Source organism: Varanus komodoensis, unplaced genomic scaffold, assembly GCF_004798865.1.
Source record: "Varanus komodoensis strain SLA01 unplaced genomic scaffold, ASM479886v1 scaffold48, whole genome shotgun sequence".
Taxonomy (NCBI): domain Eukaryota; kingdom Metazoa; phylum Chordata; class Lepidosauria; order Squamata; family Varanidae; genus Varanus; species Varanus komodoensis.
The window spans coordinates 435,783-450,468 of NW_025336059.1; the positions used below are offsets into that span (position 1 = coordinate 435,783).

Below are 14,686 nucleotides of genomic sequence, written 5' to 3' on the forward strand. Positions count from 1 at the left end.
CCCCCCCCCCCCCCCCCCCCGGCGGTGGGCGGCTTCCGTGCAGCCTTCCCACACGCTGGAGGGCGGCCGCCTCCCCTCAAGGGGCAGGGTCCCCAGGGGCGGCTGGGAGAGGAGCTCTGGGACTCCCTCGCCGCCCGGCCGCTTCTCATCCTCTGCTCGGCCCATGCACAGAAATCAGTCCAGGAAGAGCCGCGGGACTCAACCCTCGCCAGTCGACGGCCCCCCGCCGTCGTGGAGACCCTCGCCCGGGAGCGGCTCGCTCGATGCCTGCGCGCCCCCTGGGCCGGGGGACGCCGAGCCCAGGTGTCACAATGCGGCCGTCTGGGCGCTTCCGGTTCCCCAGCCCCACTGACCCTCCAGAGGAGCCCCCCTGGCCGCCCCCCGTGACCTGCAGCACCCCGGCCCCCCGCCGGCGGGGAGCGGCTTCCCCCCGCACCCGGAAGCCCCCGCGGGAGCAGGCGGCACTGACGTGTTGAGGACGTAGAGCACTGTGTGGACGATGTACGGGATGAGGTGGACGTTGCTCTCCCGCCCGCCGCCGCCCGTGTCCACGCTGAAGGACTGCTCCATGGCGAAGCGCAGGAAGAGCAGCTTGGTGTCGTGCGTGTTCAGCTGGTAGGTGGGCTCCCGCTGCCCCGTGCACTCCTGGAGGTAGGTGTTGTGCCTGCGAGGGAGCCACCGGCCGTCAGGGCCCCCGCCCCCCCCCCGGGGCCCCCCCCCCCGCTGCCAAGGCGTCCGCGAAGGGACGCTGCGCCTGCCCGTTTGGGGGCGGGCGGCGCGGTCAGAGGGGCTACGGGGGCGTCTCTCCACTCCCCACAGTGCAGGGGGCGGGGCTTGCCCGCCCCCACACCCCCGGGGGGCGCCTGACTCACCTGGCCAGGCAGGTGGCGAAGGCCGACTCCGGGACGTGGGGCCCCCACACGGGCAGGAGGCCGTTGCACTTGGTGTTGGCATTCTGCAGGGCCGCGCTCTCCCACTCCTCGCGTCCACGCGCCAGCCTGCGGGGCGGGGAGGGGGCAATGCCACGCCTGCCCAGACGGCCCCCCCGTGCCCCCCCGGCTCCGTTCCCTCCTCGCGCAACCGAGGGGCCCACGGGCTGCAGAGGGGCCGCGGGCCCGGGCCCCGCAGCCTCCTCCGCCCCGACGGGCTCGCGCTCGGCTCGGCCAGACGGCCCTCCCCGCCCCACGGGCGGCTGCTGGCCTGTGCGCGACGCCCGGGGGGCCAAGCTTACCGCACGGCCGCCAGGTGGCAGTCGTAGTGGACGATGTTGAAGTGGGAGACGGTGCTGTAGCCCTGCTGCTTGCGCGCCTTGCTCTCGAACTCCTCCAAGGCCACCCGCTTGGTGAAGGTGTAGATGCCCAGGACCTTGGCCGGCTGCGCGAGGAAGAGGAGGAGGAGGAGGGAAAGCAGGCTGGGACGAGGCCGGCGGCTCCTCCGGCCAAGGGACCAGGCTCGTCCCCCGGCCTCAAAGCCTCGGCTGCCCCACTGGGCCCCTCGCTCAGAGAGCAGACGAGCGGCCTCCCCACAGGAGCGGAACTGGCAGAGCCAAGGCCCGTGGCCCCGGGGCGATCGGCAGCCGAGCGGCTACTGCAGGCCCCCCGAGTGCCCGGGAGCCCAGCCGGGTGGCCCTGCAGGAGGGCAACGCGGGCAGCGGGGTGGGGGGTTCCACAGCCCCGGGTGCCCCGGGTGCCGGCGCCTGCATTTCCCTCGGCCCTCCCGGCGCTTGGGGGGGCCGCCGAGACCCGTGCCAGAGAGCCGTCCCCTGGGCTCGCTCCCCGCAGGCTCACCTGGAACTTATAGCCCTCGCGGCAGATGCAGCAGGTCAGGCCGGGCTCCTCGATCAGCTCCTCCATCTGCTTCAGCAGCGCCGTCTTGGTCACCACCTGGCCCTTCTCGTTGGTCTGCGGAGCGAGCGGAGACGGGCAGTGAGGGGGGCGGGAGAGACGGGGGAGCCCGGGACGCCGGTGAGCGTCCGGCGCCACAAGGGCCGCCCCGGCCTGGGGCTGCAGGCACGGCCACGGGTGGGGCGCTGCTCGAGACCCCGCGCCCCTCCGCGGGGAGGACGGAGCCCCCGGCTCTCAGGTACCGTCATGCCCAGGGTGCCCAGGGCCTTCTGGCGCATAGCCATGGCCATGCGCTTCTTCTCCGCCCGCGTCTCCCGCCGAGCCGCGTCGATCTTCTTGTTGACGTCTGGGTGCTCTCGCAGCGCCTCCAGCAGGTTCTCGGCCAGCGTGCCGATCCCTTCGTCGCTGGAGACTTGCTCCAGCTTGTGCAGGTTGGAGATCGAGTCGTTGCCGATCAGGACCTGATGTGGGGCGGGGTGGGGGGAGCACAGGACAGGCGTGGCTCGAGGGGGGCGGCTGCCACCCCTGGAAGCGAGTGGGGGTGGGGGGAGGGACGGGAGGGAGGTCCCCCTTACCTGCGTGCCGGGGTGCTGCGTGGCCAGGCCTCGGAGCAGCCGGAGGATGAAGGGCAAGGCCGGGCGGGACAGGAACTTCTTCCAGACATCGGCGTCCAGGCTGTGGGGAGCAAGGGGGGGAAGCAGAGTGGGCGGCCACTTTGAGAGCCATCGCCAGCGGGAGGCCCCCCGTCCGGAGGGAGCCCCTTCTCCGCGCTCGGCCTCTTGCCTCTAGTCCAGGCAAGTCCAGGCCCCAAACTCCGGCTCCCCAGCACTGCAAGAGTCGCCCTCCTTCAACGCGCTCTGTGACCCTGGCACTTCCGCTCTTTTATCTACACCGCCCCGCAACTTACTCACGAGGGCAGCACAGAGATATTGTATCCACCAAATTAATCCCATGAAATAATCAGGACATCCTCCCAAAAGGAATGAGCCACCCCTTTCTTGGCGGGGGGGGGGGGGCTGCCCCAAAGCAGACCCTTGCGGGGAACATCCCGCCCAGCGCCTGAGCCGAGAAAGAGCCACGCTGGGGCGCGGGGAGAGGTGCTTCCGTCGCTGGCCCCGCTGCCCTGCTGCCCGCCCGCTGCGGCCCTCACTTCTTGGCGCTGGGGATGTGCTTCCGCATGTAGTCCAGGGCACTCTGCGTGATGCCGCGCTGCAGGATGAGGTCCTTCAGCAGGTGCCCGTTGCTGTTGTTCTTGATGCCGGCCGCGATTTTGCAGAAGCAGTCCAGGAAGACCTTGTCGTCCCCGCTGTGCTCCTCGTCGTACCTGGCCGGGGCGGGGGGACACAAGGGGGGGCCTCAGGCGGGGCCCAGAGGCTGCGCTCTCCGCCCCGCAGGGCCTCGGCCGTGGCGCCCCCCCCACTGCGCGGCCGCGTGGGCCTACTTGTCGAAGCTGCAGAAGGGCTTGAAGCGGTCCACCAGGATCTGCATCTTCTCCGTCTCACCGAAGGACAGGTAGGGGATGATGCGCAGCAGGCCCTGCAGGACGCTGGGGTTGGAGCGCACGAAGGCGCTGTTGATCTGCTCCAGCAGCATCACGAGCTGGTCCTTGTCGCCCGTCAGGAGGAGGTTGCCCTGCGGCGCGAGGGACAGGGCTGAACCGGCCTGTCCGACCCCCTGCGGGCCGGTGCCTTCCCCCGCCTGACCGCTGCCCTGCATCGCCCCACGCACCTTTGGGGCACCCGCTGCCCTCCCCCTTCCTTCCCGCTGCTTGGCGCCTGCCCAAGACCCCCGAAGCACCCGACTTCCCCCCGGAAGCGGCTTGCTGGCATGGGCAAGGGGCCCCTCGCGGTCCCTCCCGGGAGGAAACTGCCGCCCCGTCCGGGTGACGGAGGTCTGACTTCCTGCGCCTGCCGTGAAAGACCCCTGGGGGTCAGCGCCGCCTCGACCCCGGCCGGCCTCGAAGGAGAGGCGCGCCTCAGCTCTGAGGGATCCCCCACGGAATGGCGGGAGGCGGACACGGGAAGGAGGGCGCCAGCCCCCGCGAAGGGCGCTCCAATCCTTCATTTATGTGCACGTCCCACCCCTTTCCCAGAAGGAACCCCACGCGGCTGCCAGAGCCCTCCTCTCCCATCACCCTCCCAACAGCCCTGTGAGGGAGGCCGGGCTCAGTGTCAGTGGCTGGCCGTCAGTCACCCCGTGAGTGGGCACCCGAACCCGGCTCCCAGCCCTCCAGCGCTCGCCCGGCTAAGCCCGCAGGGCTAGCTCTCGCCCCGCTGGAACCTCCGGGACGGGTCTCTGCCAGCAAGAAGCATACACAACGAAAACCACCAACTGGGCACGGAGATGGGGAAAGGGGGGCACGGGACAAGGCAGAAGGGGGCTGGCCCTGCCCCAGGAGGAAGGATCCACCCTGAGGAGCACCCACTCGCGTGGGAACCGCTCCCTGCTCCCCGTGAGGCCCGGTCCCGGCCAGGAAGCGCCCCCCCGTCCCATCCCGGGCAGGTACCTTGTCCTCGCTCAGCGGCTCCGCGTTGGACTCGTCCAGGATGATCTCCATGATGCTCAGCACGTGCTCCGCCACCGCCGCCCCACCGCTGTCCTTGCTCTCCTGCTCGGCCACCAGCGCCTGGGGGGGGGGGGGAGGTTGGGGCTGCAGCCATCACCACCGCTGGTGCCCCCCTGCTGGACCAGCCAGGCGCGGGGACAAGCTGGGGCATGTGCCCAGAGCGCTTCCGCGCCAGGAGCGGAGCTGCGAGCCCAGGAGAGCCTCGGCGGGCCGCAGCTCCCGGACCGGGGGGCCGGGGGGGCATCCGTACCAGGTTCAGCGTGCCCAGCATGACGTTGAGGGTGTTCATCTCCAGCTTGACCAGCTGCTGCCGGTTGACCTTCACCTTCACGCAGTAGCTGAACAGCTTCAGCAGCACCTGCGGGTGGGGGCAGAGGGCCGGCGTGGGCGGGAGGCTTTCCGCTGCCCCGGGGCAGGCTCCAGAGGCCGGACGGCAGGTGCGGGGAGGGGGCGGCCCCCCGGCTGCTCGGCGCAGAGGCCGTGCGCCCCTGCGGGGAATTTGGGCCCCGGAGGGGCTGCTTTCGGAGCCCCTGGCCGGCCACTGTCCCGCACAGCCAGCGGACGCTACAACGGCCCCCCTCAAGGCCCAGCCTTAGCCCCCACTTGCGGGCGGCAAGCCGGCCGGCCGGCCGGAGCATCGCGCGCAAGCTGGGCTCGCTCTGCCACCCACTGGCCGAGGGGGGGCACTGCACGCCATTCCCCGTCAGGCCGGCCCGCGTCCCCGACGGGCGCCCTCGCGCGGGGGAGAGCTGCGGCGGGTGGACTCACCGTGAGGAGGTGCCGGCCCTGCTTGAAGTCCCGGATGCCCGTCAGGCGGCTCAGCATGCAGCCCAGCCCGCCGCACTGGGCCATCACACCCGCCATCTTGTACACCTCCTCCTCATCCTCCTCCTCGTCTGCGGGGGAGCGAGAGGCGCGTCAGCCACGTGCAGGGAAGCCGCCCCGGCCAGCCGCTCGGCCCCCGGGGTGCGTCCTCTTTCGGGGGGACACTGCGGACAAGGGTGGGGCACCAGGCACAGGGGTGCGGGGGCAGCCCGCCTTGGTTTCAAGCTCTTCTCGCCCCTGGCTGAATCCAGGGGAGGCTTCCCAACCCTTCTGAACGGGCGAGAGAGTGCGCAGAAGCCAGGAAGCCGTGGGGAAGGCGGCGGGTCAGGGAGGGGCTTGGGAGACCCCCTGCCTCGATCTGGCGGGTCAGGGCAGGCGATTCCCCCCAAGGGTCCTGTGGGGGGTCTTGCTCCTGCTCCCGGGGAGGAGGCTGCTGCCTGAAGGCATGCGGACGCACCCACCGGCTTGCTGCCATTTGACTCCCACAGCCCCCCTTCCGCTGACCGGCACCTGGGACCACCCCCCCGGATGCCCGGTCATTTAGCACTGGCCAGACGCTCCGGCCGCAAAGGACTCTCCCACAACGGCCCGAGGCGCTCAATGGAAGGAGGGAGCCGGCCCAGGTGGATGCTCCACAGACCCCGGGAGGGAAGCGGGCCTCATACCTGTGGTCGAGTCCAGCGACTCGATGAACTCTTCCGTCGCGTCTCCCAGCAGGCCCCGCATCCGGTAGATGATCCGCATCGGCTCTCCCTGGAGAAGGCAGAGGCGGCAGGGAATAACGGAAGAAAGCTCCGCGGCTGCGGGCGTGCCGGGACCGCAGGCCTCCCTTGCGGGGTGGCCGCCAGGCGGATGCCTCCGGATAATTTCGCCTTCTTGGGCACTGCTCCAGCTCCTGCCTCGAGCCCGCAGCTCGGTGCGGCCTGGCTTGCACGTCGCGCGAACCCCGGTTTGTTTGACCCACCGTCACGCGCCCTACCCAGGACTCCCCCCGCAGCGGTTCATGCAAGCTCTGCGTGTCCCCTCGGTGCCTGGGGGTCGGTTTTCCCTCCCTCCCCGCAGCCGAACCCCGAGGCGCTAGCCCACTAAACCCGGGCCTGTTTCTTGCCCTTCTGACCAAAAATCACGGGGGCAGATGAATGCTTTGCAGCCGAAATAAACACACAGAATAGGGAGTTGAGAGAGCTAAACTGGCACTTACAAAAAGAGAAAGACAACACAAATCTCTCACTGACGGGAAGCAGCCGGGGAGGAGGGGACGGAGTGAAGGCGAGAGTGACAGTTTAATAAGCTTTTAAGTAAAACAGGGTATTAGGAAAGTGGCTAAGCAGAGCAGGGACTTGTTACAACTTTCCCTGTGGGGAGGGAGAGTGTTTCGGGCCAGAAGCCCCGGCTGTTTGTTTCCCTGCCTCCCTCTCCATCCCCGAACTTTCCGTTTTAATACCCTTTAAGTCTGAATACAGAGCAGAGAAGAATGGCGGGTGGGGGGAAATCCCGGCTTTGCGCGGAGGAGACCTCATTCCCCTTATTGGGGGAGAGCGCGGGAGCGCAGAGGCCTGTCAGGAAGGCTGCCGCTAAGCCTAATGTGGAATAAGCGGCGCTTAATGTCAGAGAAGATTCCGAGAGCGCCGGGAAAGCCCTCCGGGGAGGATCGGCTCAAAGGCCGCGTTCGAGACCCGCAATTAGCACCGCGGGGGACGCTGGTAAAATGGCAGACGAACAAAGCGAAAGCGGCTGAAAGCCAGACAAGGGGAACAAATACCGCCCCGAGGTGAGCTCCTTGTGAGCCTGTCTATTTGGCTGGGGAGCGCGGGGGGGGTCCGGGGGGAGGCAGATGAAAGCTGGCCCGGTGACGGCAAGGCTGACAGGCTCCCCGGCCTCTCGGGGGGCAGCGCAGCACCCGGGGAGCGGCGCCGGCGTGCAACAGGCGGCCGGCGCGCACGGCCCCGACCTCGCCGGGCGCCCCTTGGCCAAGCTCCCAGGCCCGGGGGCGGCTTCGGAGCAGCCGTGCCACCCCGGGCACTGGGGGCAGGCAGGAGGGGGGCTGCAGCGCGCCCCCGTGCGCCAGAAAAGCTCCTGCCCGCGTCTGCGCATGGCAGCCCCCTGGCGTGTGGGCCGGGAGGCCGCGTCGCCCGGAACCCGCCTGCCTGCGGGGGCGAAACGCGGGGCTCTCGGTGCGGAAGCGCGGTCCCCAGGACGCTGGCTCAGCTGCCAAGCCCCAGGAGGGGCAAACCCCCGTGGCAACGGTCCCCGCGAGGTTGGCGGGATGCGCCCGTCCCTCGAACGCGCCCTCACGCGTGGAACTGGGCCGACGCTGGCCAAGGGGGGCTTCTAAGCCCCCGAGCCTGCGGTGTGTTCCGGCCGTCCAGAGCACCGGCTCTCGCTGGCCGAAGGCTCCGTCGGATGAAACGCCGGATTTAGAGGGTGCCGATGTTTGCGGAGAAGCACGGGCAAGGAAGCACGCACGAGCAAGCACCTGCCCCGAGGCGCTTACATGCACCCCGATGGCGCTGGCCAGGGAGGAACTGCACGCCGTGCTGGACTGAGCTGCCACATGGCTGGAAGTCGCTTTCCCCACTGCGCTGCACTCCGGGTGTGTCGGATCGCAATTCCCATCATCCCAATGAGGGGGGTTGCATTCCAACACCTCTGGAAAGCAGCAGGAAGGCCGGACAGCCACTGCATGGAGCTGGCGCGGTGAAAGCCGATCCGCAGACCTCCCGGCCCCCGGGCGCGAGCCCGAGACCCGCTGCCGGGCCCCGAGCAGCCGCACGGGGCTGCAAGGGGGAGCCCGGCGGGAATGCGACGCCGGGGCCCGAGCAAGAAAAGTTCGGAGACAGGGCAGTGCTTCAGCGCATCTCTGAAACAGATCTTTGCTCTCTCGTGCCCCCGGAAATAAACGAGAATAAGACGCAGCACCCTAGCCTCATGGTTCCCCTTCAGCCCTCCGCAACGTGCCCGAATATTAAATTCTGAAATGCAGGTCTCTATTCAGGAACTGTCAGTGTGCTTGAAACGCAGGCCACTTGGATCCATGCATCTGAAAGCATTAATCTCCCGGCTGCCTTCTCAATGAACATGAGATGCTTTTGAACTCGGATGACAAGGCAGGGAGATTTTAACATATTCATTCCTAGAGGCTTTCCAGAGGATAATACCCAAAGTTTGGCACCGATAGTCAAAGCAAAGACATCAAATACTTAATTTCTCCCCCTCACCCTCTTCTGCAATGTCCCTTCTGGAGGATTTTGAAAAAAGTTTTCTTGCCTTCACAAATGTCCTGGGTAGTTCTCAGTTCTGAGCGCGCGTACGCACACAGCTTTTCTCTGAGCGGCGTCAATACGGAACGCGGTGGCTTTGTCATTTCAGTCTGTGGGCACTGCCGATTTCAATCGGCAGGCCTGTAATTTAAAATGCTGCCTCGGCTGCTCACCGATTTTGATCCACAGAAGGAAAGCTCTTATCAGTTGCTCGATTTTGCTTGGCTCAGGGGCAGAACAGAGACACGACCCCTTCTGAGCCTAGGAGGACTCTTTTTTAAGGGTTATTTCCAGTGGCGAGAAGCACGGGTGCTCACGTTTGCACCCCGGCCCGGGCCAACCCCAGCCAGAAGACTTTCCTCCACCTGCCCATTTGTTGGACTCAAGATTAGGGACACCCAGGAAAAAGGGTGAGAATTGTGGGAGGCGGGAACCACTTCAACACACTATATGAGAGAGGGATTGGAGGGGAAGTGGGAACGTTCCACCAGCCCCACTGAAAGGGGACGCGCTTTTCTTCTCCCCTCCCCACCCATCTTTCCTTGCGTGCCACGTCTTTTCATACTGTAAGTCCATGTTGGCAGAGACTATTATATTTTTCTGACTACACAAAAGCCACTCTGGGAATCTGTTCTTTTGGCTGAGAAATACCCTCACGCAATAAATGTGTTTTTAAACCCGTAATTTCAGGATCTCGGCAAAGTCCGTTCCTTTGAAAGGCAGCTGGATGGAGCACCGCTGAGGTTCTTCTCTGCCACAGAGGAAGCGTGAAATCAGCTTCGGAAGGCAGCAGCCAAACGTGTGATTGTGCCTGACATGCCTCAAAGTAAAGGGGTCTTGGGGGGGGTCTTTGGACAAAGGGGGCCAGCAAAAGGCCCCTGCAGCAGCGCCCCCGCCTGAGGACCACTGGGAGTGAAGGACGCTCCTCGACCAAAGCAGGGGCAGGATTCGGCCCCTGGGGTGCAGGCGCAAGAGAAGGTGCGGATAACCACGGGGTGCAGGCGGCAGTAGCCCGGAAAGAGAAGGGGGCGCCCAGCTCCTTACCTCGTTGGTGGGACACCAGACCTTCCTGTAAACTTCGGCCACCGGGAGGTCCAAGCTGATGATCTTGTTGTTCACCAGAAGCTGCATGGGGAGAGAGGAGATGCTCGCGCCGGCGGGAGGATCGCCCTGGGGGACTTTGAGGAGCCGCTCGCAATGCCTTGGCAGCTCTGGAGTCGCAGGCGAGGAACCAGCCGCCGAGGGAAGGGCCGCCGTGCCCCGGGGAGCACCCCAAAGTCCCCAGCGGGTGCCCTGCGGAGGCCCGAGGGTTCGATGGGGCTGGGACCCCTTCAGGAAGCCCCCCGGGGCTGCTCTGGGCCAGGACCGGGCAGGGAAGGCTGCAGCCCCACGGCGCCTCACCTCCATCCCGCTGTCGTCCTCCAGCAGGGCCACCAGGTCGCAGTCCTGGCAGATCTTGTTCTTGATGTCCCGCATCAGTGGCCCGATGCCGGGCTCGTTGCTGCTGTAGGGGTTCCCCGGCATGCGCCCCTGGAGGAAGTCCTCCTGCTGGGGGTCCTTCTCCAGGGTGACGAAGAACTCCGTCACCTCGTTCTCTTCCTGCAAGGCGGCGAGGGCGAGGGGTGGAACGCGGTCAGCTGCCGGCTCCCACAAAGGCTCAGCCGGCCCCGAGCACGTGCCGGGCGCCCCGACCCGCTTGTGTGGGCAGCTCAAGGCTCTCGCGGGGTTCCTCCTGCGAAGCAGGGGGCCTGGCAAGCGGCCCTGGGGAGGAGGTTTCTCCCAGGCCGCCCGCACATGGAGTGGGCCAACGCCAGCGGCCTCGTCTGCCCCCCGGGCCCCTCCGCGCTTTCCTACCGGGTAGATAATGCTGCACAGCCGCTCGAAAATGAAGACGGGCGTCCGGTAGTCGTCGAGGCTGTAGCGCTTGGCGGTCTCGATGCACACGGCCATGAAGGCCTTGGTTTCGGACTCCGTGCCTGCCAGGAGAGCGGGGCGGGGGGGGGGTGTCAGCGCGCGGGGGCTTTCCGGGGAGCGGCTTTGCTTGCCCCGGACCCTGGCGTGGGCGGGGGGGGAGTACAGTGCGGCTCCCCACGCACCCGGGCCACGCACATCCCGGCTGGGAGGAGGAGAACCGGCGGGCCTGTGCCAGCGCCCGCCCCCGGGGCCCAATCCAGTGCCTCGGTGCCCTGCGCTTGTTCGCGAGGCCACGCCGCCTGGGGAAGCCTCCCCCGGGGCCCGCCCGCCCGCCCCCTCGTCCCGCACCGGTCGTCATGTCCTCCAGCATCTCCAGCAGCATGTCCTGCGTCTCGTCGATGAGCTTGGTGCGCTGCACCACCAGCTTGCGCAGGCACAGGTAGCCGTTCAGCACCGTCCCCACCAGGCGGCTCTTGAAGTGCCGCTTGATGGACTCGACCTCCACGAAGGAGGAGAGCAGGCCTGCGGGGAGAAGCGCCTTCACACACTGGGGCGGCCAGAGCAGGGAGCAGGGGCCCGGGGCCCGGGGGGGCCCTCCCGGCAGCCCCGGCCCAGACGTACCGGTGATGCTCTTCAAGGCGTAGCCCTGCTGCAGGTCGGTGCTGAGCGTGGCCTCCTCCAGGGCGAGGAGTCGGGCGATCTCCTAGCAAGGCAAGGCATGATGGCACAGGTGTGGGGTGGGGGACGGGGCGGGGGGGGGACATGGCACAGGGAGCTCGCGCAGCGCTTCGGACCCGGGGGCCACCCTGTCCCCCATCTCCCACGCACGTGCCGATCTTCCGCCTGTCAGTGGCTCAGCTTTACCCCGGCCCCTTGCAGGACGACCACCGCCTCTGCCGATCACCAGCTGTGCCTCCAGAAAGGGGCGCGGGGCCTCGGCCAGCCCTCCCCAGGCTCTGCCCTGCCCAGCCCCGCACAGAGGGCTCGCTCCGCACCTTGGTGATGAGGTTGCCCACGTAGGGCAGGACGCCACGTGCGGCCAGGTAGACCTTCCAGCGGGCCGGCTTGATGAGCTTCTGGTAGAGGGCCAGGTATTCTGCGGCGCACTCGCCCGCCACGCTCAGCTCGTCCAGGTAGCTGGTCGGAAGAGGGGAGAGCGGCCGGTCACAGCCGCCCAGGGAGGAGAGGGGCCCCGGCCGAGCGTGGGCACGTGGGCGGGAGCGGCTTCCTCCCGTCGGAGGCAGGGGCAGAGGGGGCGTGGGGCCCGGGCTCCTCTGCCGGGTGCTGCAGAGGGACACCGGCCCCCCCGCCCTCGGGGACCTGCGGCACCGTACCTGGTGAGGAGGTCCAGGACTTGCTGCTTCCGGCTGGGGATGGTGGCCAGCGCCTCGACGATGGTGCAGGCCGCCTGCCGGGCAGCCTGGGTGGCGGGAGTGAAAAGGACCTACGGGGCGGAGGGAAGGCAGCGTGTCCACGGGCTGCGGGGGCCCAGGTGCAGCCAGGCAGCCTCCAGCGCCCGGGTGTGATCCAGGAGGGCGCTGTCTCCCGCCTGGCCATTGCCATCAACACGGGCAAGCCGGGCCTCCCAGCCTCAGTCCCTTGGCCCTCGGGGCTGCGAGAGGCGAGCCCGCCCTAGCAGGCAAGGGGGCGAGACCCACTCATTTGAGACAGAGAGCGCGCCCCAGAGGTGCGGGGGGCGCCTCACCTGCCGCAGCCAGTTGTTATGGCCCAGCTTGAGGTCCAGGGGGCAGGTCCTCTTCCCCCGGCGGCTCATGAACTGCTTCCACTTCCAGGTGTACTTCTCGGTCAGGTAAAGGTGGCGAAGCTCCGTCCGGCTGGGCGACTTCCCATCGGCCTCGATGCCTAAAGGGGAGGCGAGAATCCCTGCGGGTGAAACCTCGGGCTGTGCCTGGGTGGGGCGAGCGGCCGGGGGGGCTCCAGCGGGGCCGGCGGGCGGTGCACGAGCCAGAGCGGCTCCGTTTGCACAGGGGCAAAACGGGGGCGAAAGCTGGAAAGCCCCGGCGACCAGGAAGCGGCCGCCCCTGCCAGAGGGGTGGTGCCCCCGGGGACGGAATCCCCGCCAGCGCCGGCCATACCTCTGGCCGGGAGACATTTCTTCCAAGCCTCGTACGACGCCTTGGGGTCTCTCTTGAGCCACAGCTGGGCCTGGGCGTGGATTTCGTTGCTGTAGGGCTTCACGGTGGTCAGGGAGTCGACGGGGCTGTCCTACGGAGCAAAAGGAGACGCCCACAATGCACTCCGGGGGATGCCCATGTAGCCCTGCAGGCTACGGATCCCGCCTCATCCTGGCAGCTAAGCAGGGCGGGGTCCGGCTGCGACCCAGATGGGCGACCTGAAATGTGCTGAGCCGCCTGGAGAGCTTTGGCTATGGGCGGTCCACAAACGCAGCGCCATCAGCAGCACCTGCTCCCGAGCGACCTCGTCAGGGGGCACCGCGGCCTGCGGGTGGCCCCCGAGAAGGCCATGCTTCAGGTCCCCCACAGATGCGCCTGCAACAGCGGGGGTGCCAGGGCAACAGCCCCAACCTTCTAGGGTTCTCGACAGACAGGTGCTCACATCGCCCGCAGGTACACGGGCCTAGGATTTCGTTTTGCTGAGGGAGGCTCTAGCTCCCCCCCACCCTTCCCCTGAAACTCTGAAGGGCCCCCAGTAAAGACGGTGGACGGATGGAGGGATGGAGGGGGCTTTCCCCCAGGCATGTTCCAGGCAGGTGAATCTGCCGGAGCGGCCGAGCGTGCGGTGGGTACCTTGTTCTTCTTGCTGGTCGGCGCTGGCGGCTTGATCAGCTTCTGGAGGATGCGCAGGCACATCAGGGTGATGTTCTCCACCACCACAGGGGTCTTGATGTTCACCGCCATCAGGAAGAGGCTGAGAGCTGAAGAGGGAGCAAGCGCGCGTCAGGGCGGCCCGGAGCAGCCCGACAGCTGCAGACAGGCGTGCCGAGCTCTGGGGGGATCGTCATCCATCACGGCACGAGAAGAGCCCGAGCCAGGCGGGCTCTCCATGCAGCTGGACCGCACGGCGGTGGGGAACTCTTCCCCCAACTGGCCGCCCGCCTCCCCGCCAGGCCGCTCCAGCTTGCCGGACTCACCACAGCGCAGCCGCAGCTCCCAGCAGCTGTCCTCCTTGGAGATGGAGTCCGTGAGCAGCAGCATCTCGTACTGGAGGCTGCTGGCCTGCAAGGGGAGCAGAGGCTGAGTGGGGCGGCAAGCCCCGTGCTGCGTGGGCCACGGGATCCCGACGGCCGTGGCCGCTCGCTCGCTCGCTCCTTGGCAACCTCTGGGCTGGCCCCAGTAAAGGCTTTCCTGCTGGGACTTCTGCATTAGTAATTCTCTGTGCCTGATGGGAAGAACTACTGGGAGGGGCAGAAACGGCCAGCTGAGCGGCGAGCTCGTTCAACGGGCTGCAAAAGGCTCGGGCTGCGCGGAGCTGGGCTTGCCGGGAGAAGCTCCCCAGCCGCCGCCGGAAGGCTTCGGAGCAGAGCCTTCTGCCACGCCAAAGCAACCCCACTGGGGCCTTTTCAGCCAGCCCGGGGAGTTCGGGGCGCCCTGCCCAAACCCGGGCCTGGGAGGGAGGGAGGGCAGGTGGACAGGAGGCGCGGGGGCCGCTCCGCCTACCAGGTCGGGGTTCGCCCAGTGCCCCTTCAGCGCCGCTGACACCTTGCCGATGATGAGGTCGTTCATCTGCTGGGTGGCTTCCGGGTTGTCCCTGGTTTCCCGGCAGCGTGAAGACACAGAGGCAGGAGTGTTAGCAGCCGCACGCTTCCCTGCAGCGCAGCGAGAGGGAGCGCGCCCTGGCTCCCGCGAAACTCGCCGGGGGCGGCCCCCTGCCCTGTCCCACACCAACGGGAAACTCCACGAAGGAATCCCGCGGTGTGGCCCGGCAGCTGCCGTGCGATCGGCGCCGGCCCCATTTGGTTCGCTTCGAGAGAACGGCACGCCCGCGGCGGAGGCGGCTCCGTCCTCGCCTGAAGAACCAGACGCAGGCGCACCACCCGCAAACGCCACCCGCCCCCGTCCCGTGGCTCCCCGCACGGCTCCAAGAGGGAACGCAGCCCCGGACGAGCCAGGCCGCCCCCACCCGAGGAAACTGGCGAAGGCTGCAGCCCGAGCCAGTTCTCCTCACGACCGACCGGCGATTCCAAAGCACGACGCCTGCCCGGGCCCATTCTGCAGGGAACAGCAGTGCAGCACTGCCTGGAAGGGGAGCCCTGCACCGCCCCCCCCGCCCCGCACCCCCCCCATGGCCGAGCCAGC

At 67.9% G+C, this 14,686-nt stretch overlaps 1 protein-coding gene across 4 annotated transcripts in view; it reads right to left on the minus strand.

Moving 5' to 3' along the window:
• UBR4 (ubiquitin protein ligase E3 component n-recognin 4) overlaps positions 1 to 14,686 on the minus strand; it is a 73,624-nt gene that overhangs the window by 2,990 nt on the left and 55,948 nt on the right. For all 4 annotated transcript variants that reach the window (XM_044445339.1, XM_044445337.1, XM_044445338.1 and 1 more), the window contains 24 exons: positions 14,048 to 14,138; positions 13,522 to 13,606; positions 13,178 to 13,305; positions 12,506 to 12,635; positions 12,115 to 12,272; positions 11,744 to 11,853; positions 11,405 to 11,546; positions 11,031 to 11,112; positions 10,758 to 10,931; positions 10,350 to 10,471; positions 9,897 to 10,094; positions 9,540 to 9,620; positions 5,901 to 5,988; positions 5,179 to 5,306; positions 4,661 to 4,768; positions 4,351 to 4,470; positions 3,286 to 3,476; positions 2,995 to 3,168; positions 2,420 to 2,519; positions 2,087 to 2,305; positions 1,788 to 1,901; positions 1,232 to 1,374; positions 873 to 998; positions 470 to 664 (listed from right to left, as the gene is read on the minus strand). In XM_044445339.1, the coding sequence (XP_044301274.1) occupies positions 470 to 664; positions 873 to 998; positions 1,232 to 1,374; positions 1,788 to 1,901; positions 2,087 to 2,305; positions 2,420 to 2,519; positions 2,995 to 3,168; positions 3,286 to 3,476; positions 4,351 to 4,470; positions 4,661 to 4,768; positions 5,179 to 5,306; positions 5,901 to 5,988; positions 9,540 to 9,620; positions 9,897 to 10,094; positions 10,350 to 10,471; positions 10,758 to 10,931; positions 11,031 to 11,112; positions 11,405 to 11,546; positions 11,744 to 11,853; positions 12,115 to 12,272; positions 12,506 to 12,635; positions 13,178 to 13,305; positions 13,522 to 13,606; positions 14,048 to 14,138 (3,207 nt within the window). The remainder of the gene's footprint in view (positions 1 to 469; positions 665 to 872; positions 999 to 1,231; positions 1,375 to 1,787; positions 1,902 to 2,086; positions 2,306 to 2,419; positions 2,520 to 2,994; positions 3,169 to 3,285; positions 3,477 to 4,350; positions 4,471 to 4,660; positions 4,769 to 5,178; positions 5,307 to 5,900; positions 5,989 to 9,539; positions 9,621 to 9,896; positions 10,095 to 10,349; positions 10,472 to 10,757; positions 10,932 to 11,030; positions 11,113 to 11,404; positions 11,547 to 11,743; positions 11,854 to 12,114; positions 12,273 to 12,505; positions 12,636 to 13,177; positions 13,306 to 13,521; positions 13,607 to 14,047; positions 14,139 to 14,686) is intronic.